The 27,609-nt window shown below is 37.7% G+C and overlaps 2 protein-coding genes across 3 annotated transcripts in view; both read left to right on the top strand.

Annotated features, from left to right (window-relative positions):
* The window catches only part of LOC115510575 (neurexin-1-like), a 423,328-nt gene extending 415,524 nt beyond the window's left edge, over positions 1–7,804 (top strand). For both annotated transcript variants that reach the window (XM_030310575.1, XM_030310572.1), the window contains one exon: positions 7,570–7,804. In XM_030310575.1, coding sequence (XP_030166435.1) covers positions 7,570–7,793 — 224 coding nt within the window. In that variant the 3' untranslated portion in view covers positions 7,794–7,804. The remainder of the gene's footprint in view (positions 1–7,569) is intronic.
* Positions 7,805–11,064: 3,260 nt separating this feature from the next.
* The window catches only part of LOC115511232 (neurexin-1-like), a 699,173-nt gene continuing 682,628 nt past the window's right edge, over positions 11,065–27,609 (top strand). Inside the window, 3 exon segments of the mRNA XM_030311788.1 lie at positions 11,065–11,172; positions 11,316–11,368; positions 12,418–12,497. Of these exon segments, the coding sequence (XP_030167648.1) occupies positions 11,072–11,172; positions 11,316–11,368; positions 12,418–12,497 (234 nt within the window). The 5' untranslated portion in view covers positions 11,065–11,071.

Raw genomic sequence — 27,609 nt, 5'->3', positions numbered from 1 at the left:
CTAAGTGAAATTAGTCAGTCAGAGGAAGACAAATCATATGATTTCACTTACATGTGGAATCTAAGAAACAAAACTAACAAGCAAAGGAAAAAAAAAGGAGAAAGACAAAGCAAAAAACAGACAATCATAGAGAACAATCTGATAGTTACAAGAGGAGAGGCTGTGGGGTGGGGTGGGCGTTAAATAGGTGATGGGGATTAAGGAGTGCACTTGTTATGATGGGAACAGATTGTTGTATGGGACTGTGGAATCGTTACATTGTACACCTGAAACAATATAATATTGTATGTTAACTAACTAGAATTAAAAAAAAAAGAACACAACGTTACTAGAACCCCATAGTCCTCAGTAGTTCTCATTTCATCTAGCCATTATCTTGATTTACAACAGTAGAGATTAGTTTTGCTTGCTTTTTTAAATTTTTACATAAATGGAATCATAAGTAAGTACTCTCTTAAGTCTGGCATTTTTCTTTTGTTACTTAACCTTATTATTGTAATATTTAGCCATATTTTTGTTTGTAATTGAAGATTATGTATTTTCATTACTGTTCCTTTGTGTAACTATAATTCAATTTCCATTCCATTGATTGACATTTTGGTAATGTTCAGTTTGAGGTTATAATGCAGAGTGTTGGGGCAAACATACCGGTATGGTATTCTGATGATGTGAAATTTTGCTGGATATATACTCACAAGTGGAATTACTGGGTGGTAGAGTAGGCAGATATCCATACTTAAAAGGTATTGCCAAACGATTTTATTTTATTTTATTTTTATTTATTTATTTTTTTTTAAAGAATTTTTTTTCAACGTTTAATTATTTTTGGGACAGAGAGAGACAGAGCATGAACGGGGGAGGGGCAGAGAGAGAGGGAGACACAGAATCGGAAACAGGCTCCAGGCTCTGAGCCATCAGCCCAGAGACTGACGCGGGGCTCGAACTCACGGACCGCGAGATCGTGACCTGGCTGAAGTCGGACACTCAACTGACTGCGCCACCCAGGCGCCCCCAAACGATTTTAAAACGTAGCTCCCACCAGTAATATATAAGAGTTCTGTTTGCTCCACGTTCTCACTAACACTCTGTATATTTTATCTTTTTCATTTTCATTGTAGTGGAATATTTGATACATTATTGTGGTTTTCAGTTGATGCCTCTGAAGACAAAGTTGAACATCTTTTCATATGAATATCCTATTATCATGGAGTGTCTGTTCATATATTTTCTCTATTTTTTTCTGTTGGTTTGTCAATTTGTTTATTGATATGTTTCCTGGAAATAATTATTTGTTGCTATATGTATTACTGTAAATCTAATCTCTCTCTCCCTTTCTTCCTTTCTTCCTTCCTTCCTACCTACCTACCTCCTTGTATACCTATCTACCTTAAATTACTGCCTATGTTTTCTTGTAAAAGTTTTATGGACTCAGATCTTACATTTAGGTCTTTAAATCCATTTTGAGTTTATTTTTGTGTATGGTATAAGAAAGTAGTCTGGTTTGATTCTTTTGCAAGAAGCTGTCCAGTTTTTCCAGCATCATTTGTTGAAGAGACTTTTTCCCCATTGTATATTCTTGCTTCCTTTGTCATAGATTGACTATATAAGCATAGGTTTATTTCCGGGTTCTTTATCCTGTTCTAATGATCTGTATGTCTACTTTTGTGCTAGTGCCATAGTGTTTTGATTATTACAGCTTTGTAGTATATCTTTGAAATCTGAGATTGTGTTTCCTCCAGCTTTGCTCTTCTTTCTCAAGGTTGCTTTGACTATTTGCGGTCTTTTATGGGTCCATATAAATTTTAATATTACTTGTTTTAGTTCTGTGAAAAATGTTGTTGGTATTTGATTTCTTTTTTTATATTTACCCATTAGCACATATTGGAAATGCACAAGTTATTTGGGACTTGTATTTTAAAATGGAAATAGACCCATTCTTTGCATGCTCAATAGGAAAATATAAATAATTATTTACTATATTGCTTCTTATTTGCTTATGCCAGCACAAAACTTAATGACAAAGACTATCTAGTAGCAGACAGAGTTGGAGGAAATACTCCTCTTGTGTTGTAGAAAAATAGAATGATTTATGTGTTTTTATATTTATAAAGAATATACATATTCTTTCATGAAAAACAGCATAGCAAAAATATTTTTCCTGCTTAGATTCAAGTCTCATTTATGGCTTTTTGAGGTAATGATACATTCTACAGTGAGTTTTTCCAATACTTATATGGTTGCCTTTAATGCAAATTTGAATTATCTAAATTTGAAATTAAACAATACAAAAAATGATGTTTTCATTTTTAGGTAATAGAAACATCCTGGTGTTAAATGTCATCAACACTCATATAACTTCAAAGCTTGCCATTTAGTGAATTGCAGACTCTGTTTACTGCTTTTCCTCCTTGGGTCTGTCACATTATCTGGCAAATGAATCCTTTGTTAAGATGCATTTTGAATTATGCCAATTTGAAATGACATTAGGTCACTTGGATAAAATGCTAGTCTTTTAACTAAACCAAAACTCCTTACACCCAGAAACTTTGTTATTTTGTTATTTGGTTATTTAGTTATTTAAGGGTAGTCAGAGGCTGAGTTCTAGTCCTGCTTTTGTTCCTGGCACATTTTCTGAACTTGAGAGTCATTTAAACTGTATGGGTCTCACTTTTTTTTTTCTCTGAGTTTTTATTTAAATTCCAGCTAGTTAACATACAGTGTAATATTAGATTCAGGTATACAATTTAGTGATTCATCACTTACATATAACACCCAGTGCTCATCACAAATGCCCTTCTTAATGCCCATCACCCATTTAGCCCATCTCCTACCGAGTTCCCTTCCAATAACCCTCAGTTTGTTCTCTATAGTTAAGAGTCTTTTTCTTGGCTCACTTTCTTAATAATGTACATCAAAAGGTTGGGCCAGAGGAGGGTCTTTAAAACTCCCTGTGGCTCAGAGACTTATTCTGAGTGTTCAGTGGGGATGAAAATTCTGCAAATATCATCTTCAGATAAGTTAATCTCACCATATATAATGTACGTATATGTATGTGAACCATAATTTATGTGGCTACAATTATAAAACTATCATAACAATGAGCAGAAAAAATTAATTGAAAGCAAGTGGGGTATATTATTCCTATTGAGTACAGTAACCATTTTCTGAGGACTGAGACATTTACACTGTGAGAAATTCCCATGGGATTATGTAATGCCAAGTAGTACTTACTGAATTCAGTCAGTTTTCATCTTATCAGCCTTCTCAGCAGCAGTAAGAATTACGTTTTATCCATGGCTTTTCCAAACCTGGAATTTTCTCTTTTATTTTCATTTTTTTGTCAATCTCAAGGTTATAACATGGTATTTTAATATTTGGCATTTGCCTTTCCCAGAAGACTTACAGGATTGAGCATCTTTTCATTTATTCTGTGAAATTACTGTGCTTTTCTTTTGCCCATTTTCCCATTGTTTGTCTTGTTTCTTATCGATTTATCAGAGTGCTTTGCATATCCTGGATTGTAGTCCTTTTTAAAATAATATGGCATGAGAATATTTGTCACAATTTTTATTTATATTATTTCTGTCTTTATGATATTATTGATGAACAGGTGTTCCTAATTTTAATGTGGTTGAATGTATTGATATTTATTAGTGCTTTTTGTGCCTATTTAATAGGTCATTTCATAATTGAATATCTTACTTTCTTATTTTACAAAAATTTTACAGATTTGCCTCAGTAACTTATATCCTTAATGCATAGAGAATTGATTCTTGTAAATGATGTAGAGATGCAATTTCACTTTATTCATATAGATAACCAGCACCATTTATTGACTAATCTATACTTTACTTATTTAATGGCAATGCCTTACTTGATATAGACCATTTTCATATATGCTTAAGACTGTTTTTAGTTTCAGTATTTTTATTCCTCCTTTTTTTATTAAAAAAATTTTTTAATGTTTTTATTTATTTTTGAGACAGAGAGAGACACAGCATGAGCAGGGGAGGGGCAGAGAGAGAGGGAGACACAGAATCAGAAGCAGGTTCCAGGCTCTGAGCTGTCAGCACAGAGCCCAACACAGGGCCCGAACTCACAGACTGTGAGATCAGGACCTGAGCCAAAGTCAGACGCCCAACTGACTGAGCCACCCAGGCGCCCCTTAATTCCTCTTTTTTTATTTATCCTAATGTACTATCTTCATTACCATAATTTTGTAATAAATGTCCACCTTTACATAAGAAAGTTCCTTCATCTTTCTCTGGCATATCTTGGCTATTTGGGGCTCTTTGTTTTTCCCATAGAACTTGTAGAATCATCTATTCACATTCATTTAAAAATTTCATATTTTTAATGGAATGTCATCAAATCTATAGATCTGTTTTATATGTTTAAAAGACTTACTGTCCCTTTGAAAAAAAAATTTATAAATAAAAGACTTACTGTCCCAGTACACAGAACCCTGAAATACATTATTAAATCCAAAATTTCTCTGAAGATTATTTTGGTCTTTCAATTCATACAATAATATTTGCTAATATGAGTTTTTCGCTTATAGTCTTCATAATGCTTATATATTTTTTCTATCTTCCTAATTATTTATGACTTCAAGTACAGTATGTTGATAGTAGGCATCCTTATTCTGACCTTAAAGATAATATTCTAGATTTCCCAATGAAGTTGACATGTGCTATTTGTTTTAGATTGTTTATCACATTTATTACATTAGACAGACAAGAAGGAAGGCATCTGCCATTCCTCATGCCTACCAACTTTGCTAGATGCCTATACATGCGTTATCTCATTTTATCCTGCAAGACTGGCGTAACTGACCATTTTCAGAATCTGAGACTTGGAAAGATGCATAACTGCCCTTCCAGTGCAGTTAGCAAGTAGCCAAGCCAGGATCTAATTTCATATTTTGACCTACTCCCCCCCCCCACCTTCAGTATGTCAGAAATATTTAGTTGTGCTAACTCCCAGTATCAAGCTACTTGCCATAGTGAACTGACCAGGGATGTAGACACCCGGACTGTAAACTTTCAAAGATAGGAATCCTGGAAAAGATATTTGCAAATGACATATCGGACAAAGGGCTAGTATCTAAAATCTATAAAGAGCTCACCAAACTCCACACCCGAAAAACAAATAACCCAGTGAAGAAATGGGCAGAAAACATGAATAGACACTTCTCTAAAGAAGACATCCAGATGGCCAACAGGCACATGAAAAGATGTTCAGCGTCGCTCCTTATCAGGGAAATACAAATCAAAACCACACTCAGGTATCACCTCACGCCAGTCAGAGTGGCCAAAATGAACAAATCAGGAGACTATAGATGCTGGAGAGGATGTGGAGAAACGGGAACCCTCTTGCACTGTTGGTGGGAATGCAAATTGGTGCAGCCGCTCTGGAAAGCAGTGTGGAGGTTCCTCAGAAAATTAAAAATAGACCTACCCTATGACCCAGCAATAGCACTGCTAGGAATTTATCCAAGGGATACAGGAGTACTGATGCATAGGGGCACTTGTACCCCAATGTTCATAGCAGCACTCTCAACAATAGCCAAATTATGGAAAGAGCCTAAATGTCCATCAACTGATGAATGGATAAAGAAATTGTGGTATATATACACAATGGAGTACTATGTGGCAATGAGAAAAATGAAATATGGCCCTTTGTAGCAACGTGGATGGAACTGGAGAGTGTAATGCTAAGTGAAATAAGCCATACAGAGAAGACAGATACCATATGGTTTCACTCTTATGTGGATCCTGAGAAACTTAACAGGAACCCATGGGGAGGGGAAGGAAAAAAAAAAAAAGAGGTTAGAGTGGGAGAGAGCCAAAGCATAAGAGACTGTTAAAAACTGAGAACAAACTGAGGGTTGATGGGGGTGGGAGGGAGGGGAGGGTGGGTGATGGGTATTGAGGGGGCACCTTTTGGGATGAGCACTGGGTGTTGTATGGAAACCAATTTGTCAATAAATTTCATAAAAAAAAAAAAAAAAAAAAAAAAAAAACAAAAAAAAAAAACAAAAAAAACAAAAAAAAACAAAGATAGGAATCCTGTCAGCTTTGGCCACTCCATTATCCCCAAGGACTAGGACTGGGCTTAACACTTGGGAGGTGCTCAGCCAGTATTTTGAGTGTATGAATGGGAGGGGACCTCTAGCATGGCTTGCATTGTCCTTGCTATGGTTCTGCCTCAGAATGTGATGGGTTTGACTTGACCACTAGTTGTCACTAATAACTTACTAGTAGGCAGTGACTATTCTTCAAGGGCTCACACTCCCTTGTTGAAAATCCCTAGGTGCTTACTTGTTAGGTGCTTACTTAGTGCCATGCCTTTCCGACCTGTACCCACTTGTGGCACTGTCTGCATCCGAAGAGTCGGGTCATCAGGCTTTGGTGAGCTGAAAGCTTGATTTGAGCTCTGATGCAAGGATGTGAGCTATTTCACTGTCAGATGCATTAGCTCTGGGGTAAAAACCTATTGCCAAGGGTAAGCCCCTTTTTGATATGAACCCTCCAGTAGACAGGGTAGAGACACTATATTACCAACATAACAGATTAGATTTGCCAGTACCACTTATAATTCTGTGTTTATAGTTTATCAGAAGCTGATTCCAGACCATATTGTGTCATTTTTCTTGGCGCAATACCATCACTGCTTAGGAAGTCGAGGAAGCTTTGGCTTACACTCTTCCTTTCAACCAGTGAAAGAAGACTGATTTTTCCAAATACCCACTTTTTGGGTTGATCTGTCTGACATCTTGCGGGATCCACATTGTTACTTGTAAAAATGGTAGAGACAGATATAAAGAAAATGTTAAGACTTCATTTACATGCTATTCCCATGTTGATGTGCTGGAAATTTTACCAGTGTCATAAAAGCCAGCCCTACCATCTGCTTGGTGAGATCAGGGAATGAATCAACAATCCAGCAGACTCCATTAAACTCCATCCAGGGAGGGAAAAAAAAAAAAAAAAGAATGCACATGCTCTGGAGGAGATCTATTTACTCCCAGACCAAATTCTATTTTTTTCTTTGCTCTCCCCTTACCAGATAATTTGTCATGGTTCCTCAGGGATGAAAATATTTGGCTCTTCACTGAGAAGATCTTTGAATATAAATGTCTCACTGAAAATTAAAATAACGCCGCAGTTGGATGGCGGGAATGTTGCAAACACATTGGAACCCATTGTTGCCAGCAGAGTAGAACCATCCAATATGCATTTATGGTACCTGATTCATGCCCTGAAGATATCATAGAGCTACGTTCTCTGATCAGAGCTCTTGCAGTCAGTGATACTTAAAAATTAAGTGAATTTTCAAGGAATGTCAGCTTTAGCTATTCCATTTGATGGCCCACATAGCTTAAGAGGCTTATTAAAAATATACTGCCACCTACAGTACCATTTGATTCTGTTTGACAGGGCTCTTGGTCATGAATGTTAATTAATAGAGTTAATTTGGGGGCTGATTGATTTTGTTTGTGTTAAGGTCTGCTGATTTACATAGTATATTTCTTTACTTATGCATGTGTATATTTGTTTCCTCTAGGAAAAGAGAATATATTGCCACTTTCAAGGGATCTGAATACTTCTGCTACGACTTGTCTCAAAACCCCATCCAAAGCAGCAGCGATGAATACTCTCTGTCCTTTAAAACTCTTCAGAGGATGGACTGATGCTTCACACCGGGAATCGGCTGATTATGTCATCTTGCCTGAAAATGAGCTGTTTCTCTGGTCATTACTTTGGGATCAGGGGCCTTTGAAGCACTAGTGGAGCCCGTGAATGGAAAGTTTAATGATAAGCCTGGCATGATGTGAAAGTCACCAGGAATCTGCGTCAGGTAACAGCGCAGTGGATAAGAGAGTTACTGGCTTTGTTTCTCACTACAGCTGTGTGTGTGGTACTTGAAAATCCTAACAACATGATGCAGGGCTCCTCAGAGTCGCTTACAAATTAGCTTTTTCTTCTTCTGAGATGAATCTTCCTGCCATACTTGAGCAGGGGCATATCTAGAAAGTTCTGGGGGCCCAAAGGCTATTTTAATACAGCGACATGTGACAATTGCCCAGATCGCTGCAAGGAAATCCCTGCGACCTGCCCTTCCTAGTGATGTGTGTGATTTTGTTGGTTTTTTTTTTTATTTTTTTTTGTTTGATTTTAAATTATAGTTTTCATGGTGATCATTTGGAAGCATGCACATTGGGGTCATTAATCACAGTTCCTTTTTTGTAGTAAAAAAAAAAAATTAGTGTGTTTGTGATTTGGGATTGTATCAATCCCTACTCCCTCCCCACCTCCACCTCTGACATGGGACATGAAAAGCCCCTCAAGGGGAAAAATGACTTTGGGGGCCTATACATCTCCTGAGATTCTGTTTACCGAAGTTTTTTTTTATTTTTTTAGCACAGATACTTTAAATCCCAAATGGCTCCGGAGAGACCATTTCATCTTCTAGGTGCCCATTTCTGTTTGGTTGTATTTAAAAAAAAATTCTTTCAAGAGTCTATATACTAGTAAAATATCAATTCTTTTAGTAAATCGTGGGTCCACATATACTGTATGTTTGTAACTGAGGCATCTTATTACAGTATATCTATCTGTATACACAGATGGAAAGTAATAGATTGTCCTTTTATATTGAACATTATAAGTTTGGGTTATTATTTGAAATTTTATATTACAATGTGTCATTTGTTAAGTGTTGACAGTGACTAATTTTTCTGCAGTACGTGCTGATCTCAAACTAATATCCTTAACATATTGTTGTTTCCTGCTGAACAGTTGGAGGAATGATCCGGATTGTCTCTGGTTTTCCTTTACTAAAACAGCCCTCTCTTTCTGAGCTGTTACCATCTAACATTTCTTTCCCGCTTCTGAAAGGCTTAAACTATCCAAACTAGAGAGGCAAAAAAAAAAAAAAAGGCATTTTAGGAGTGCAGACTTAGTTTAGCTAAGGCAGACAAGTAAAACTGATGGATTCTTGAGACCCTCAAAGACCTTTCAGAGGCCTCTTGGCATGGGAGGGGCCCTGCATGCTTCACATCTGCCCTGGGAGTTAGTCGCCCACCCTCAGTGCAGCTATAGACCAAAGATTTCCTATAAGTCTGTCTCTTTGGTTTTCCTTTTTTTTATTTTTTCTCTCAGATTCTCACCAAGAGACCGGAGGCTCATTTGAGAGAAGCGCAGAAGGAAGGGTGGGGCTTGAGGAGCCCACTTTCTAGATTTGCCTTTGCTCAGGTTACAAACCAAACTGTGAATTGGTAGCTCAAAGGAAACTGGTTATACAGCTGGGGTGCATGTGTGGCAGGACAGATTAAAAACAAATCCATTCTACTCATTCTATGTGTCAGGATCTTTGCTTTGTTCATTGCAGTAAACTGTGACCCTAAAGTCCATCAATATGACCGAAGAAGTTTGGAGTTGAGGAGGAGTCCTTGTATGCTGTAAAATTGAGTAGCAGGGCAATGCCAACAATTCCTATGAATTTGCTGGGGCTGGGTGGGCCAGGGTGGGGGAGGGATCACTTACGGGCATAAGGCGGCAGTGGTCAGCTGATGAGCTTTAGGCCTTTGAATCCCTTTTAGACTTTTAAATGACCTTCAGATGTACTCAGGGAGACAAAGGGAACGTGCCATGTGTCTGTTCTATCTAGTAGCAAGTTACGAACAATGCTGGCAGGAAAAAATATTACCTCTGTGGGAGGCCTATTTGTTAGGCTGCTTTTTTCTTGTAAAATTTTTTTGCCCTTTTTCTATGTTACTACATGCTTAATAACTAACATGTCATTCATGGAATGTTTCATTCATACTAACCGTACCTGAATCAAAAATGTACTAACATGGTAGAGACCATCATATTTTTAAGTAACGATCGTTATTCTGTTCACAGTTTTAATTTCCTTTCTCCCCCCTTCTCCACAAAGCACTCAGGCATTGGACACGCTGATGGTAAACAAACTACATTGTTCGGTAGATATCATTCTAATGGTTTCTGATTTGGGTTTGCCGTGTGTTTTCTTTCTTTCTTTTAACTGTAGACATCATTAACAAAAGAGGAACTGCGGTTGGTACTCTTCTGCTTACTTTGACCTCCTTCTTTCATCTGTTGTTGACCTTCTTATTTTTTACCTGTTCCTGTCAACTTCCGTTTTCCAACTCACCTGTAGGGGCCGTAACGTTTCGAACGTTTTGCATCCAGCTGTGGTTAACACGGGATAAGACAAAATGGTGGCTGGCCCGAGGTGACCGCAAGCTCAGCCAGTCTCTAACCATTCATGATGCATGGCATGCCCACCTGATTTGGAATGTTGGAGATGCCACACCCACTCATCTTTACGTCATCACAAAGCAGTTGTTTTTTTTGTTTTTTTTTTTTCCTTTGGTTCTCCCTGTTTCTTTCCTTTCCTTTCTGAACTGTACGGTCCCTCCTGCAGGTGCACATCAGCGTGTGCTGCTTCCACTGGTTGTTTTGCCTTTCCTTCCCTTTGGCATGGATTTAGGCACTTGCATGCTGAACAACTGCTGCTCAATAGTGCAAATAGTGACGTTGCTGGAAATAGCTTGCGCCTTTTATGTTAACAAGGTGCACGTTGTGATTAGTGAATAACAGACGACTAAACTTTACTAATATGTACACCAGCAAACTAACCTAGGAAGCATTTTACTAACACCATTTTTGTGTCTGCTAAATAACTTTTGAGTTGCAGTAGGGATGATGCTGACACTAGTCCAATAATCAGTTAACTCTCTAACTAGTTTAGATCTCTTAGGGCTAGTTGAATAGAATCCAAGAATAAACTTCAAACAGACATGAAAATGGGTTCCGCCATAGGTACTAAAAATAAAAACCAAACAAAAAAAAAAAAAAAAAAAAAAAGCAAAAACAAAATGAAAAAAATAAAACAAAACAAAACACAAAACAGGCATATCCCAGGATTACAGTATCTAGGTCTGAGTATAGCGTGTCCTTTCCCTGTGCTTTGTTATCTAGGTGACAATATCAGTGGATGGGATTTCTTACCACACGGGCTACCGCAAGAAGATTATACCATGCTGGGGTCTGATGACTTTTTCTATGTTGGAGGCAGTCCCAGCACAGCAGACCTTCCAGGGTCACCAGTCAGTAACAACTTTATGGGCTGTCTCAAGAGGTAAATATCATTGTCACTGGAATCATTTCTAATCCATGATGCCATCATTTCAGATCCGGACTGAAAGCACCTTTGCTGAGACCCAGTGTTTGAGGAGTCAATGGCACAACCTTAATTCAGTAATTCTACTGTTGTTTATGTAGGACTGGGGAGGGAGGGATCTCAGAGACCATTATGAGGAATTCAGTTCCTCTTCGTTAGTAGTCTGTAAGTCACAATTAAGATCTGCATGGGTAGTGTGTGTATTAGCTATACAAGGAAGCCAAGCACAAAAAAAATATTGGTGTAGAGTGAAGTTAAATGCCTTGCTCATTTTTACTTAAATGTCTATGTGTTATTTATACAGTGGTGACTTGGAAAAAAAAAATTAAAATTCAGCTACAAGAGAGGCTGCATAAAACAAAACAAATGAGTCTGTATGATGAGATGATTTTGTTCTTATGTTTAAATGTGTTCTAAAGAGTAAAGCTATTTCATTTGTTATCTGATAAGCATACTTGATATTTACCTGAGCCAAACTATCAGACTAAAAGATATCAGTAATTCATCCCTCATTCTCAGCTGCCCTTATCTATTATAACTCTTGATAGAATTGGAACTTGGCGGGGTACAGGGAGAGAAAGATCGGGAAGTCCTTGAATTTCAACTTATATTAATATTTTTCCATACAAGCTGCCTGTTTTCAATCAGGGTACAACCCAGTTTCTTTGGCTGCTAGAATCAGAGACTTCTGTTGCATTCTATGGCTGCAGTTTAATGGTATAGAGCTCCAAATGTAAAGTTGAATACTTTGAATTTATGAATGATTTGCCATGGGTGCTATTTCTAAGCAGTTATATACTTTTGGTTTATTCTAAGGAAAATATTCTAATCATATAAACTCGATTCAGATAAACCAGTGAAAAAACGGCCACTGCTTAAGTTATCCTTGCCTCTCTTCCATTTATGAATATATACTGGTTTGCCCAGTATGTGGATGATATAGAAGAATCCTAAGAGGGATTTGAAAATGCTAGTCTTAACAAATATAAGGAGGTGCAGTTTTCTGAAAAGTTGAATTTAACCGTACTTTGTGGTGAGAGGGATTGATTTCCTCCCAGAGAATAACTTTTACCCTTAATATGTAGCATGACCCAGTACTTTGCTAAGTTCTGTGGGCATAATAAAATAATTATTATTTTCATTATTATAATAATAGTACTGGCATATTCTGAACTCTTATTTTGTGCTTGCTGCTCTCCTAAGAGTTTTACAGGGATTTCCACAGTACAAGTAGTAATTTTATTATCTGCATTTTTCAGAGAAGGTATCAGGTTTTGGAGCAGGTAAGTTTCTTGAGGAAGTCTCACAGCTAACAAGTATTAAAGCCTAGAGCTTAATCAAAGAAATCTGATTTCAGACTCTGTTGTGTTCTTAACCACCTAATACGGTGTCCCAAAGAAATGTCTGTTGGGGTCCCTGCCATAGGAGACTGTGCAAACCCTTGAGTCTCTTAAAAACAGAAACAGCTTTTGTAAATATATAATAGACTATGATGAGGGACTAAATTGTGCGGCAGAGTTATGCCCTTTGGAGTCAAGAGAATGAAATAATTAAGAGATCTAGTAGACAAGGAAGATACACAAAAGAGTAAGATATGAGAGTCTTGATGGATGACTGTTTGGTATAGACAGGGAATGGAGAATATGTCCAGACTGGGGAGAAACATGGTAAAAAAAATAATAACTACATTTCATGATAAGATGCCTAAAATCCCTTATGGTTAAGAGGACTGTGAAAGGGGTGCACAGAAGCACACCTCCACCCACCCCATTTCCTCACTGTTACTATGAACAGGCCAACCTAGAGTCAGTCCATAGGCTCTGCTTTATCTATGGAAAGTCAGTCATGCCGTGGACTAGAAAAAAGGAAAGGAGATCTAATGGGATCTAAGCTTGAATGTAGCTACAGAGCTCTTGGGGTATTCAGTAAAAAACATGAGGTTTTCTGTAGTGAACCCTCAGGTTTAGCTGAGTCTCATTGTCTTCTGACAGTTCAGCGTGGCAGGACAACTTTTTGAGTGTAGGAAGCTGCAATGGATTGCTGAGTCTGAAATTATAGTTTCAGATTAAACTGTACTTCAGATTAATGTCTGTGATGTTTAAATGTTAATGAGTAGTAGATACACTTTAGAACTCATCTATTTTTAATTGGTTTTCAATCACAAAAATCACTATAGCAAAAATAAGCCAAGTAGTCTTCCATATGACATTTAATTAGCCCCTCCTGAGTCCATGCAATGCACGTTCACTCATGTCATTATCTCTACAGGTTTTGGATTGATATCATTCCTCCTTATTGATTGGGTACCTCCCATGTCTCTCACTTCCACAACCTGGGGGATGTGTACAGAGCAAGTGCTGCCAGTTGTTTTGTTTTTGTTTTGTTTTTGGTATGTTATCTGTTTTCTTCATTTCCTCCTGACATACTAGAGATACTAGAGGGTAGAAGGGTATAGGCATAATCAGCCTGTAAATGACAACATACTTTACTTGGAGGGCTTTTGGATGGGTCATAGTTTCCATCCATGTCTGAATTACTATTTAGAATGCCCTGCTCTTCCTACTTCTGAGATGAAATTGTGACCAACTGTCATAGATTTGGAGTTAAATCACCTCATTTCAGGTAAATGAGCTTTGTAGAGTTACTAAAAAGAGAGAAACTGCCCATGTTCATTCTCACCACATGTGATAACAGTAAGCCCATGTAAACCTTCCTTAAGTTTCCATAAGCATTCTACCCTGGAGCATGTGGTGCATAAAATTCGTTTTTCAATCTGTTGTGCAACCCTTTGAAGATGACTAATCCTGGGGCATATACTAGTAACACCATGTCTGAAGTCATAGAAGAAATTTTGGAGGGTTAGAATAAGAAAGATCCTGGAAATCATTCTCCAAGTCCAGTCTTCTTATTTTGGAAATGGAGAAACAGACCTAGAGTAGTCACCTGACCTACCCAAGAGCAATGAAGGGGTAACAGGAGTAGAACATAAAGTACTGTCAGATAAAAGAGAATATCTGAATGGCTGACTCTGTTTTATTGCAAACAGTGATCTCAAGACAAAAAGATGGCCTGCCATCCTCACTAATTCATACCTCCGTTCTTTAAAGTGGGAAAAAAAAAAAAAAGACATTACTCAACATGATGAAACAACCCAAAATCTAATGTTCATTCGAAGCAGTTAGGGCTTTCCCTGTATGGCATTTGAAATGAGACTAAGCTTGCATGTAAGACAACCAAGCCTCAGTAAGAAAATGTTGTTATACTTTAGTGACAATCAATTTCAAACTGAAGTAAAATTAGCTTAACATAATTTGGCAAAACCTAACCTTAGTTTGTTGAGAGAGAGAGAGAGAGAGAGAGAGAGAGAGAGAGAGAGAGAGAGAAACCTTGAATGGCCAGGAATTTATAATAAGACAAAGTATTTTAAAAATATTTAAATTTTCATCATAAGTAAATAAAAATATCTTTAAAGAAATGTTTGAGCTCAGTGAAAATGACTTTCAGGGATATAAATTTGAGAATAAAGTACAAAATTGTAAGTAATAAATTACCATTAAATAGCCCACATCTATGAGATTCCTAGAGGGTGATAGGTCTTTAAAAATATGCTTTGTAATCTGACTTTTACAAGAGCAATGCTAACTGTGCTTTGGCAGAAACATTTGTTTATATCTTTTGCATTTTTTATAACACTGAGTAAAGCTGAATTATATGTTGCTTAAGAATTGGTGCTCACTTGGGGCACCTGGGTGGCTCAGTCGGTTAAGCATCCAGCTTCGGCCCAGGTCATGATCTCGCGGTCTGTGAGTTCGAGCCCCGCATTGGGCTCTGTGCTGACAGCGTAGAGCCTGGAGCCTGCTTCAGATTCTGCATCTCCCTCTCTCTCTCTGACCCTCCCCCGTTCATGCTCTGTCTCTCTCTGTCTCAAAAATAAATAAACTTTAAAAAAATTAAAAAAAAAAAGAATTGGTGATCACTTTAAGTTAAATTTAATTTTTCTAGCGAGCCATATTTGAGTGATTGCTACAATAGGAGAAGAAATTGGAGGAGCCTACAGAAAGGCAAATCACAGCATCAGAGTGAGATTCTTGCAGTCTATCTGAAGACACCTACAGTCCTGTCCATTCACATTAAATTACTTGGAAAACTATTTTTCTGTATAAACGTATCCCAGTTGATTCCTAAGGTGCTCATTAGAGAATTTTTTTAATCTTCAAAGATAGATGAAAATCTCACTAATCCTTATTTCTATCCCAATATTTTGACCATGAAGGCTTCTGTAGTAAATGACTTACAAAGAAGGATCATGCCACTCCCTCATTAATCTTTCCTGGGAATCTACCCCTGCTATTATGCATTTCTTAGTCTCTTTGTGCCTCCAAAAATGCTTTGAAACACCTATTTCCCTCCTGCGGTGAAGATTATTTAACAGAGTTTGTTGGTAGGGAAATGAAAGTGAAGAGGGAGGAAAGATAGGATTGTCTTCAATAAAACAACTTAGAATCTTTTATTTGAAGTTTGTTTTTAGCCATATGTACCTGCTGGAAGTTTTCCAGTCAGTTTGTTTGAGTGGAGATGCTACCTATGCGAGACAATTTAGAATGTCACCACTAAGTGATTTGGGATAAGCCTAAAGCAGGATTCTAGAAACAAAAAATTAGACAAATGCTAGGGGGAATTAAATCCCTACTGAAAGTTTCATCAAACTAATTAGATCAGCTCAGCCTTTAATTACACTGAGAAGCTTTTAGCGCTAAAAATTTGGAAGATGTTATGTGGTGGATGAGATTCAGAAAATATCCTCTTATGTAAGCATCCCCCCCCCACCCCGTTAAAAAAATAGTTGATTCCTCCACATAATCAGCATGGTCCTCTCTGCCATTCACAGTGCAGCCCTGAAATTCCCATGGGTGCCAGCGTCAGCACTGGGAAAGAGGTACTATGTATCCTTTGTGTAAATACCTCTTAATTCCTACCTTTCTTCTTTTGGATAACAGAGACGTTTAGACAGTTGTGAAAGTTTCTGAATTTAAACCCTTGTGGTAGAAGTAGCTCATCAAATGGGTGTCCTCAGGTGTCCTTCTGTTCTTAGTTCCCTCTTTGCTCAGGGAAGAATGGAGTGCCTGTCAGTTACATGTAAGAACAAAGATCCATGGCAGAATTTGCTTTTAAGTTATCTTAACAAGTTTGAAAGAGAAGGCTTTGTGACCTCTTGTAGAAATTTGACCTAGCAGGAATGTGGAGAGTAAAGAGGTCTTCACTCATGTCTGTAAATCATGCAACTTGGAAGAGGAAGGACATCTTTAGTTGGGAGGACCTATTCATATGAGCTCCAAAGTCATGATTCAACACATTCTCCGCAGGTTTTCATTTCCTCCCAGGTCCCTGATACCTATACATATGTTCTGCCTTTGCTCTCTTGCTGTGCTGTCCCAGTCTGTGCCTTGGTAGGTAGCATTTTACAGTTTACATTGCCCTCTCCCCATGCCTCATTCACTCTCTCAGGAAGGGAACTGCGTTTTGCATTCCCTTATCACTTCTTCCTGGACATTTTCCGTTCAGATCTGAATATATTTACTCACTGTATTATTATATAACTGGGGATAATACCACCTTAATTATATTGGTAAAATGTCCTCATTTGAACTAATTACTTAAAATTAGGTTTTGCTAATGATCTCAAATAATTGACTGCAAAAAAAAAAAAAAAATAGAGAGGGATTCCTATTCCTAACATGAGGACTCACCAATTTTCTGGGGGCTGACTTTCTAGAGGCAGGGTCTTGGCTTAGTGACTCACAAGAGAGCTTGGTTTAGTCCAACAGGAAAGGAGGCAGATTGGCCTGCAGGGTTCTGGTCAGACGTTCTTGTCTAGAAAGAAAACAAGTTTTCTCCATCAGATTTAAACAGCAGAAGATGGCAATTTACAAGAAAATGAGATAGAATTTTGGGAATGTCAAAGAATTTGACAAAATCTTACGTGCCATAAACCTGATTTATTACATGCCCTGCCTAATTTCTTCCAGATCTTGGAAATACTGAAGTGTTTTTAACTCTTCTGCTGTAACAAAGTGTCAGCACTAAAATGCAAACAGGTCAATTACCATGGCCTCATTTCATTTGCAGGACAGCAGACCACAACTTTTTTTAAGTCAAAAAATCCCTTGTTCCTTTTAATGATGTCTTTCCAAGCACCCATGTGAGGTAATAGTAATAGTGATGATAATAATAATAATAATAATAATAATATCTCCATTATGCCAATGAGGACTCTTGAGATCTTGAGATCTCAGCAGAACACATGCCTCTGGTAGGGTTGGACGTGACCCTGATACTCCGTCTGTAAGTTGAGTACTTTCGCTGGTTAGATTGCATTGCCTGAATGAGACCATCCAAATAAATTCCAGTGATACAAACTCTGTGGTACCTAATTGTGTCTAGGGTTGGACTAGGCACTCTACATAGGGACATTAAAAGTCAAAGCTATGACTGAAAGGATAAGGTAGTTGATATATTCCAGAGTAGTAATAATAAGGTGTTAATCATTCTTTACTTGTCATATTGTATCTACAACATTTGGTGAGTTACCCAATTGGCTTGTGCTGGGAGCATCAGCAACCAAGCAAAAGTAATTTACTTTAAAAAAATAAATGAAACTGTGTGAAATAATTTGATATTTAGTATTTCAAGCAAAGCAGCAAGAGAATCATGGAAGAAAAATAAAATTTCTGTGTATATATGTGGATTAGGGTATTTTATATTCAGTACTACTTGTATTATTAAATTCCATAATGGGGTGCACTATCATTTTTTTTCAGTGCTTTGAATGTTCAAAGGTAACACTCTGAGCATGACGATAGTTGCACATAAGTATTATCCCTACCTGGCAGAGGACATGGAGACAGGAGAACTTAGGTAACTGACCCAGGAGAAAACAATAACTAAGCAGCAGAGCCAAGATCTGAACAATCTGACCGTGGAATCCTTGACTTTAACTGCTGTTCTATGTTGCTTCCTCTACTCATCATGTAATCCCACTTCTCTTTTCTTGTTCTCAGTATTTTATTAAAGTAAAATTAGACAAAATGAACTTTGTAGGTACCTTGAGGGGAAAGAAAAAACACAACAATGCAGTCCAGATTGCTGTGTTGTTGAAGAAGAGTGTGTCAAAGGGGGAGGGGAAGGAGCAGGAAAAATTTCTTGGGTGCCCAGTTATACATGAACCTCCAGTGGGATTATATCTCCCACTGTTTTAACTGGTACTGAGATGATTGATACCTTCGTGAGCCTCTTCTTTCCTCTAGCAGCCTGCATACCTTTCTTCTCTGAGGGTGTAAATAATAATGCTTGTCATAAATTTCCGTACTTTGTCGCCAACCATATGAACAGACATACACAGAAAACACATTTGTAAGTACTTTGTAGACTTCTCTGAAGTATTGGCCTCCTCCATTGCTAAGAGTCAGTTTCCCTCTGTACGTTGTAGCCTTGGGGACAAGAGAGATAAGCAAATGGGGCAGAAGCTAGGCATTTTGCCATCGACACTCTTCGAGACTGGGTTCAGGGAGTCCCATCTGCTCAGTCCCCAAGCAAGTGGAACTCAGCTCTTTAGCTTACAAAGCATCTGGTGAGTCCTTGTCTGGAATTCAGCTTTTTGGACATAGCAGCCTCCCTTCCAGGGGACCCACAGACTTTTATTTCCCATCATTTTTGGCAGATGCTCCCATAGCCTGGAACTGTATCAGCAGTTGGCATAATGGATTGTAGTGCTTTCAGATATCAAGCTAGCATAGCATGGTTTGGTCGGGGGTTCAATGACATTTTAATTTGGAGAACTTGATACAATTTATAGACAATGGCATTTTCCAGCCAAGCAGAAAGCAGTAATGAATAATGTCTAAGACTGAACATTTCCTCCTAATTTCAGCACCCACTAGAGTATCTTGTTTAAATTGTTCCATTTGCTTATACATTAACACTTGCATGTGTCCATTCAATGAATCAACAATAATCAATACCCACTCTGTGCCAGGCTCAGTACTAGACCCTGGGGACACATAGAATAATAAGACAGTGCACTTGGGAATCTGAAAGGCAAGCCCAACAAAGAAATAGGTGATTACTAATTCTTTAAGTAAGGTATGAAAAAGTGCTCTAGAAATACAGCAGAAGCTGTGATTAATTCTGCCAGAGGAAATCAGTAATGCTTCAGAGAGCAGGTGACAAAGTAATCTACTTTATCCCTTACACCTCTCTTGGCTCAGCTCTATAATGGCGTGCTATTTATAAGGGATTGAAGCACAATTAATTGTTTTACTCTCAGAATTGGAAAATAATACAAAAGATAAAATGACATAGAAGATTAGAAAAACACATTAGAAAAAAAAAGAAAAGTAAAACCTCCATATAAATGCAAGTTTTTACCAACTTGAAACATATTTTGAAAATCTGAAATCCATCCAAGACAAAGTGAATATTTTGGATTTCATATTAATTTATATTATGAAATGATATAATCTAATACTTTACTTCTTTGGATCAAGTGCTGTTTGGAAGAAAAATATCCTGTACACAGTAATTAGTCTTTTTCAAGAGATTGTCATACATTTGGAATAAATTAATTACTTTAAAATGAAAATAATTCTGATACCATTCAGACGCATGTGATTTTAAATAATAGGAAATTAGATTTTGTCTTCGTTGAGTAACTATTCTGTGCACAGAGACATTGGTTTCGTTTCACGTATATTATATGACTGTGCTATATAGCAGCTCTGTACAAAGTACCAGAATATTAGATAATTAGGTTGATGCAGGTCATCTACTCAAAGTCTGAATAAGTGAATTGTCTTTCAAATATGTATATTTTTCTGAGCTTAAGTTTGTAAATAAAATGAAATGAGGATGACAGTAAGCAGTTATACATTAGTATTATATTAAATTAGTTAAGATGAATGGCTTTGGGGGGTGCTTGCGTGGCCCAGTTGGTTAAGCGTCCAACTCTTGATTTTGGTTCAGGTCATGGTCTCAGTTTGTGAGTTTGAGCCCCACATTGGGCTCTGTGCTGGCAGCATGGGGCCTTTGGGATTTTTCTCTCTTCCTCTCTCTCTGCCACTCCCCTGCTTCAGCTCTCTCTCTCTCATCTCTCATCTCTCTCTCTCTCTCTCAAAATAAATAAATAAATGTTAAAAAAAAAAAAAAAAGATGAATGGCTTTGGAATCAGACAGACCTGAGTTCAATCCTGACTCTCCCTGAATTCAGTTGCTGTATAATCTGAGAAAGGTATTTAATGTTCAGTGCTTCAATTTTCTTCTCCCTAAAGAATTAGTGAAACTATGCAATTGCAGCACTTAGCATAGCTTCTGGTATACTGTAATATTTCATAAATAGTATTAGCTACAGTTATATTGCAGATAGGACATACAACCTATATATGCTTCATGGACAGACCCATGACCTATATAGTCACCCAGGGTCCGACATATAGTCTTGGTTTAATATCTTACTGTTGCCATCTTGAGATTCTTAATAACTTTTGAACAAGGAGCCCCTATTTCCATGTTGCCCCAGACCCTACAAGGTACTAGGATTTTCCTGATTGCAGATGAGTTTATGAGATTTGACACACATTATCTCATTTTAAAGGGTATTTCATTTAACTATCCTAACAGCTTTGTAAAGAAATTGAATTAACTTGGAGATCACAAGTTATTTTTTAACATTATCGAGGCCACATCACTAATGCATAAAATAATTCAGGAGAAAAACCTGTTTATTGATTCTCAGCTCAGTGTGCTTTCCTCTTTATTTCTCGTAAGTTATAAAATATCCATCTTCCAATGCATCAGAAATTAGTAAAGATAATTGAGAAACTCAGATTTTTTAGAAAAACATGGATATCTTACTAAGTGGGGATATTCACTTAATGTTTATAGTTCAAATACTTTTTTTTCATTTTAAGGATATTATCATCATCAGGTTTCAGTTAAAATTACTTTTCAAAAACTATTGCTTTATCCCCACCTGTACACAAAGCAAAGCCTCATGTGGGAGATTTAAATGTTTGAAAGAGTAAATTAATATTTTCTTCCCCAGTGTCCCCAGGCTAAAAGATACGGTCACCCAAGATTGAAATCAATCCTTCACTAACGTTACCTGTAGTTATTATTTAATAATTGTTTGACTGATTATGTATTAATCAGTACATTTATATAAAATTACATAGAATTTATGTAGAACACTTTCTAAACAGTAGCATGCAACTAAAAGCTATAGTTTCCTATGCAAATTAAAGGTCAGAGCACCTCAGCTGCCATATTTTATGACATTGTTGACTGTAAGATGCACAATTATGTTAAAATCACTAAGCGCTGCCAATTCACCTAGGCTAGGATGCATCTCGACTACACCTCAGATGTAGATTTTAGAGATATTAAAATATAAAACAGTGTACAACCTAGTAGCTGAGGAGTGACTCTGAGGCTCACAGCCAGAGCCTCAGCATCTGAAAGTGCCCTGTCCCCCTGGCTCAGTTCCCGCCACGGAGCTGCTGTATGGGCTCAGCCCTCTTTTCTGAGATGTACATTAGGATCTTCTCATCCAATTACACTGAAGGCAGATAAGCCACCAGGACACAGACAGGGCCAGTCCCCCAACAATCCAAATTTAGGGGTGAATATAGTCTTGGGGATGAGTTATGCTTACCATCTAAGCAATAAGCTTTTACTTCTGCAATAGTTGGCACTACGCCCATGACCATTAAAGTAAATTTCCTGCGTGTTTTAATAACAATTTTAAACTAGGTCTCTTAACCTTTATTTCATTTTTAGAGTACTGCTTTCATAGCAGAATTTTTTCCCTTGCCAAAATGCTGAAAATTACTGTGTGAAGGTTTACTTGGGTTAATTATCATTTTTTGCATGGCAATATTCTTATGCTGAATTCCATATATACTTTTTATACTTTTTTAAGCCGTGGTTTATATAGGATTAGTTTACCTTACCACAATTTGCTAACTTAAACAGATTTCTATGTATTTATTTACATTTAACAACTTTGTATATAATGGTATGCCCTAAAGGAAGTAAACTCTTCCTTGGGTATAAATTAGTTGGGTATTCGAGGCATTAAGGAACCATTTGGAGAAACGCTACTTCTGCAACATGAATTTTAGTAAGAGCCCCCTAGAGGCAGCTAAGCAGTATGGCATCTTTCTAAACTGATCATTAAATGAAGAGATGCCTTTAACTTACAGAAATGGGGAAACCATAATCTCAGAAGATTGGTCAGGGTCCACTTATGTGATACTATAAAAAGACAGTTCTGTCCGCAAGGTGCTGCAGACTTTTTAATAGAAGAAGGAGGTATCACAGACCCTCTGAAATTTCTTTACGACACCAAAATTTTATGGCATTTTGCATATTTCCCTACTATTTTCTCCTAAACCCAATTTACAATTGGAAGCCATTTGTTCTTGAAAATATATTCAAAGTAAATTTCTTTGCCTTTATTAGATATAAAAGAACAGTGAAAATATCACCACTTACCCCTACCCCCAACTTCTACCCACGGAAATGCAGCCTTTTTTCACTTCATGTAACCTTACTTGCATGTTTAACAAACTTGTTATTTTTTTGTCTTTGAAACACACATAACACACAAAGCAATTAAATTTGAAGTGAGATACCCAGAAATGTAGTTTAGGTAATAGGACAGATTTTAAAAAAATTTTAATGTTTATTTTGAGAGGGAGGGGGAAGGGACAGATGAGAAAGGGAGACAGAGATTTCAAAGCAGGCTCTGCTGTCAGTGCAAAGCCTGACCTGAGGCTCCAACCAACAAACCGTGAGATCATGACCTGAGCCGAAATCAAGCTTCAGATGCTCAACCAGCTGAGCCACCCAGGTGCCCCAATAGGACAGATTTTTACATTCATATGAGTTTTTCTTTAAGTAGTACTTATGATCCTTGAGTAACAACTCTTCCAAATTTGTTCATTTACTCAAGTTCTCACTGAGTGCCAACTGTGTCCCAAACACTGAGTAGATGCTGGGTTTATAAATATGATTTGCATTGCCTTGGCTAGATTCTGAAAGCACATAGCCATAAAGATGAATTCCAGTGCTTTTCATTAAAAATAGGTATTAAAAGACCATCATAAAATGAGCCTGTGCTAGATACTAAGTGAGGATAGAAAAAGAGTAAAACATGGGACCAGAGAAGCAAACACATAAGTAATTATTATTATAAGTATTATTATAATATATTATAACATTATAATGCAATGTTTTATATATATATATATATATATATATATATATATACATATACATATATGATATCATAAGTATTGTTCTCCTTCTCTCCTTTTCCCCCTGGGTTTATCTCTGTCATAGCACCTATTGCTACTATAATTGACCAGTGTTTGATCACCTAGTGTTTCTCAAGAACATTAAGCCCTGATGCCCTAAAACATTTATTATGTATAATAGTGCTAGTTATGCATCATCCTTGAGAGAATTCAGAAAACAGTTATTGTGTTCTGTGGTTCAGATGAAGATTCTGACTGAAAAAAAAAGCTGGGGGATGAGTTTCTTGGCAGTAGGAACTGTGATTTTTTATGTCTTTGGTGCTAGACCCTGGAGCATGATTGTTGCTCCATAACCCTTGAGTGGATTCATTGTAGTTACACTCAAGTGAGGTAAGTTCTGTAACAAAGGTTTGTGCTACATTCTAAGTTAACAGTGTTTGAAGAGTGGATGAGAAATGGCAAGAAAAAAGGTTTCTCATGGAGATAATATTTGAATTTGGCCTTGAAAGGAAAGCAATGTATCTCCAAGTGAACAGGATGCAAGATGCAAGTTGATACAGAGGACAAGTTGGAGAAAGGCCACAGTTATAAAAAGAACACAAACCGTGTTTTGTTTTGTTTTTATTAATTTTTTTAAAAGTTATTTTTGACGAGAGAGAGAGAGGGAGGGAGAGTGTCAGCGGAGGAGAGGGAGGGGCACAGAGAGGGGGGATAGAGGATCTGAAGCACGGTCTACACTGACAGCAGTGAGCCGTTGTGGGGCTCTCAAACTCATGAATCATGAGATCATGACCTGAACTGAAGTCGGAGCCCTCAACCGACTGAGCCACCCAGGGGCCCTGCATACCGTGTTTTGCGGGAAGTCAGGGGTCAGTGTGGCTAGGGCAAGGATGCATGGAAGAGAGGGAACAATGATGCTGGATAAAATTGGAAGAGATGATGTTGAACATGGAGAAAATTATGAGAGGTATGACTGCTACAGTGGTTGAAAGTTCTGTCAGAATCACCTGAGAGTTTATTAAACTGCAGATCCCTGTGACCACAGCTTCTGGTTTAGCCGTGAGCTTGCATTTAAAAAAAAAACAATTTAGAGTGATACAGATGCAGATAATGCAAGGACTTTAACAAAGACTGCTGTTTGTTACCAGCTACCAGGGAGGCTTCTCGAAAGGTCTCTCTCTGTTGGGCCAGAATCCAGTAGGACTGAAGGATCAAAAGACCCCATTCCTCCAGGTAAAAAACGTACAGCACATCAAGAGAGTGATGTAAGGGCTGATCTAGGAGCAAGGGAAGAATTGGGATTAGGAAACCTGTTCAGACGTTCTGCAGAGGTAGAATCAAGATGACTTGAGCTTTGAAGAAGAAAACAATTAAAAAATATGAACACAAGAAAGATCTATGTATTTCTACCAAAACAAAGCACATCAAGCCAGTAATTATTCTTCAGATTAAAGTTAAAAGGAGCGGGGGACAAAAGTGAGGGGAAGCAGGAAGGAAGGAAGAAAACTGGGTTCCCGGGATGCAGCTTTTCATCACTCAGGCTGTACGTCTCTGAAAGTTGACCAGTGTGTGTGAAGGGAAACCTAGTACATTTTACTCAACCTCTGTGAGCACCAGGTTTTTCATTAAGCTTTGCATATTTTAAGGTCCCTTCCTACAATTAGACTTATGTAAGAGCAAAACCCCTTGCTATGGTCGTTTTTATCTGAATGAAAGATAAATATTTTTAATATAAAGCTATCTTAAAATCTTATCCTCAGAAGTTTTCTAGCCAAAGGGGTTCTAACATATCACTCGGAATGATTTAATTATCCTCAAAAGATAAGAAAGATTAGAATTTCCCACCACCACCACTCCCTGATCAGAAACAAAACAAAACAAAACAACAAACAAAATACTTCTGAAATATAAGAAAAACCTTGTAGGTTGAAAGAGATTCCTCCCTGCTTGCTAATTTTTTTTCAAAATTTATTTATTTTCCCCCCTTAAGGAAAGATGGGCAAAGCATCCAGAATCAGACTCTTAAGAAACAGGGCAAATGTAAGAAGAATCTTTCTCTGCCCAGACCCTTGAAGGCTTTCTGAGGCAGCCACCAGCTTTGATGCTCAGAGCTCCGTGTTCTCATTAAGTTTTACAGATTCCCATCAAAAGGACTTCGTTGCCTTAAGCCTGTAGCTGGGCCCACAGTCCAGTCATAGGGCATATGATCAAAATACTTGGTGCTGTAAAAAATTCAAAATACTGGGTATGCTTCCACTGTTACACACCTCCATACATTCTAGCAGAGGTGGCTGGATGAGCTCTGCATGTCATTGCCTTGTAGTCCATTTTTAAATAATCACTTGATCCCAGGAGGGGAATGGTACCTCTGAATGAGTGAGTGAGTAGATATTAAGAATGATACAATTAGCAGTCGGTTTCTAGGAAAGTTTTTCACTGGAAATTGTTAGCATGGGCCAGGGAGTTACCAGAGGCCAACTGTGTCTTCTGTTCTTTGAAGAAAGAATTCTCATACCAATCTATCCCTCCTGGCTTGAGGGCTGGACTCCACTAAAGAATGGAAATTAGAGCGAGGAGCCATCTCTATGATTGGACCTGTGATCATACATGCTAAGCAGTGTGCAAGCATGGGAGGAGGTGAAAGAGCCAGTGGAAAGATAGATGAGATTCAAAAAGTGCTTTCTCTTACTTTGGGTTATTAAAATCTGTTTTAATTAATATTCCCTTTTATTCTATTAAGAACTGGAAGTGCATCTGAACCTTTGATAGTTTTATTAGGAAGGGAGAGAGGGAGGAGAGAAAGAGACACAGAGAGGGGTGGGGAAGAAGAAAGAAAGAAAGAAAAAGAAAGAAAGAAAGAAAGAAAGAAAGAAAGAAAGAAAGAAAGAACTTATTTTTGATAGTCTTCTTTCTTAGTGGGAAAAAAGTATACAAAATTCAAAAATAAGAGCAACTATAAGAAGGTGAATAATGATGTATTTCTTTTTGAGAGAGTGAGAGAGCATGAGCAGGGGAGGAGCAGAGAGAGAGGGAGACAGAGAATAGGAAGTGGGCTCTGCGCTAACAGCAGTGAGCCCAGTGCAGGATTTGAACTCACCAACTGGGAGCTCAAGACCTGAGCTGAAGTTGGAGGCTTGACCAACTGAGCCACCCAGGCACCCCAATAATGATTTATTTAAAGGGAAAAAAATCTGAGTGGGAAGCAATCTATAAAAATAAACATAAGTAAAACCTTAAATACAGAAGATATCTATGGAGCTTGGGAAAAAAAAAATTATGAGGCATGATCTAATCTAGCTTTCAGCAGAATTTTCCAGGATGCCCAAATCTGGAACACAGGGGGCGAGATGTTCACTATCTCTTTCCTGTCCATAAATCTGGGATGCTATATTTTTTTGTTTTGGTCCTAAGATCTCATACCCATTATAGTACATACTTGGTTTTCTATGTCAATTTGAATTTCTCAAATCTAAATGAAATACAACGGAATTTATTAAGTATTAACCCCTCAGATTGCCAGCCTTTTCCAGAAACCCATATAATTTTAAAGAAAAATAAAAGTCAGGATCATGTAATCCATTCAAAATGAAAAGAGAACTAAAGAGACCTGTTTTGGCCTCACTGTTAGCCATTAGTAGAGCTAGGTAGAGAAATAAGTCTTAACAATCCCTGCTCCAGACTCTTTCACAATGTAACTCCCTCTGTTAGGTTCCTTTCCTAGCTCCATGGAACCAGCAAGCAGTGAGATATCAAAGATGGTGGCTAAATGGAAGTGGTTTTTAAATCCTCCAGGTCAACACTATACAAACTCATGAAAGTCCACTTAAAACAGGTTTTAATACACACTAAAGTCATCATGAAACATTTTAAAAAATATGTGGGGTTACAGGACACTTGGGACGCTCTCTTGGTTAAGCATCTGACTCTTGATCTTGGCTCAGGTCATGATCTCATGGTTCGTGGGTTCAAGCCCCGCATTGGGCTCCATGATGGTGGCATGGAGCCTGTTTGGGATTCTCTTTCTCCCTCTCTCTTTGTACCTCCCCTGCTCTCTCTCAAAAATAAATAAACATTAAAAAATATA

Source organism: Lynx canadensis, chromosome A3, assembly GCF_007474595.2.
Source record: "Lynx canadensis isolate LIC74 chromosome A3, mLynCan4.pri.v2, whole genome shotgun sequence".
Lineage (NCBI taxonomy): Eukaryota > Metazoa > Chordata > Mammalia > Carnivora > Felidae > Lynx > Lynx canadensis.
This window is presented reverse-complemented; position numbering and strand designations above follow the sequence as displayed.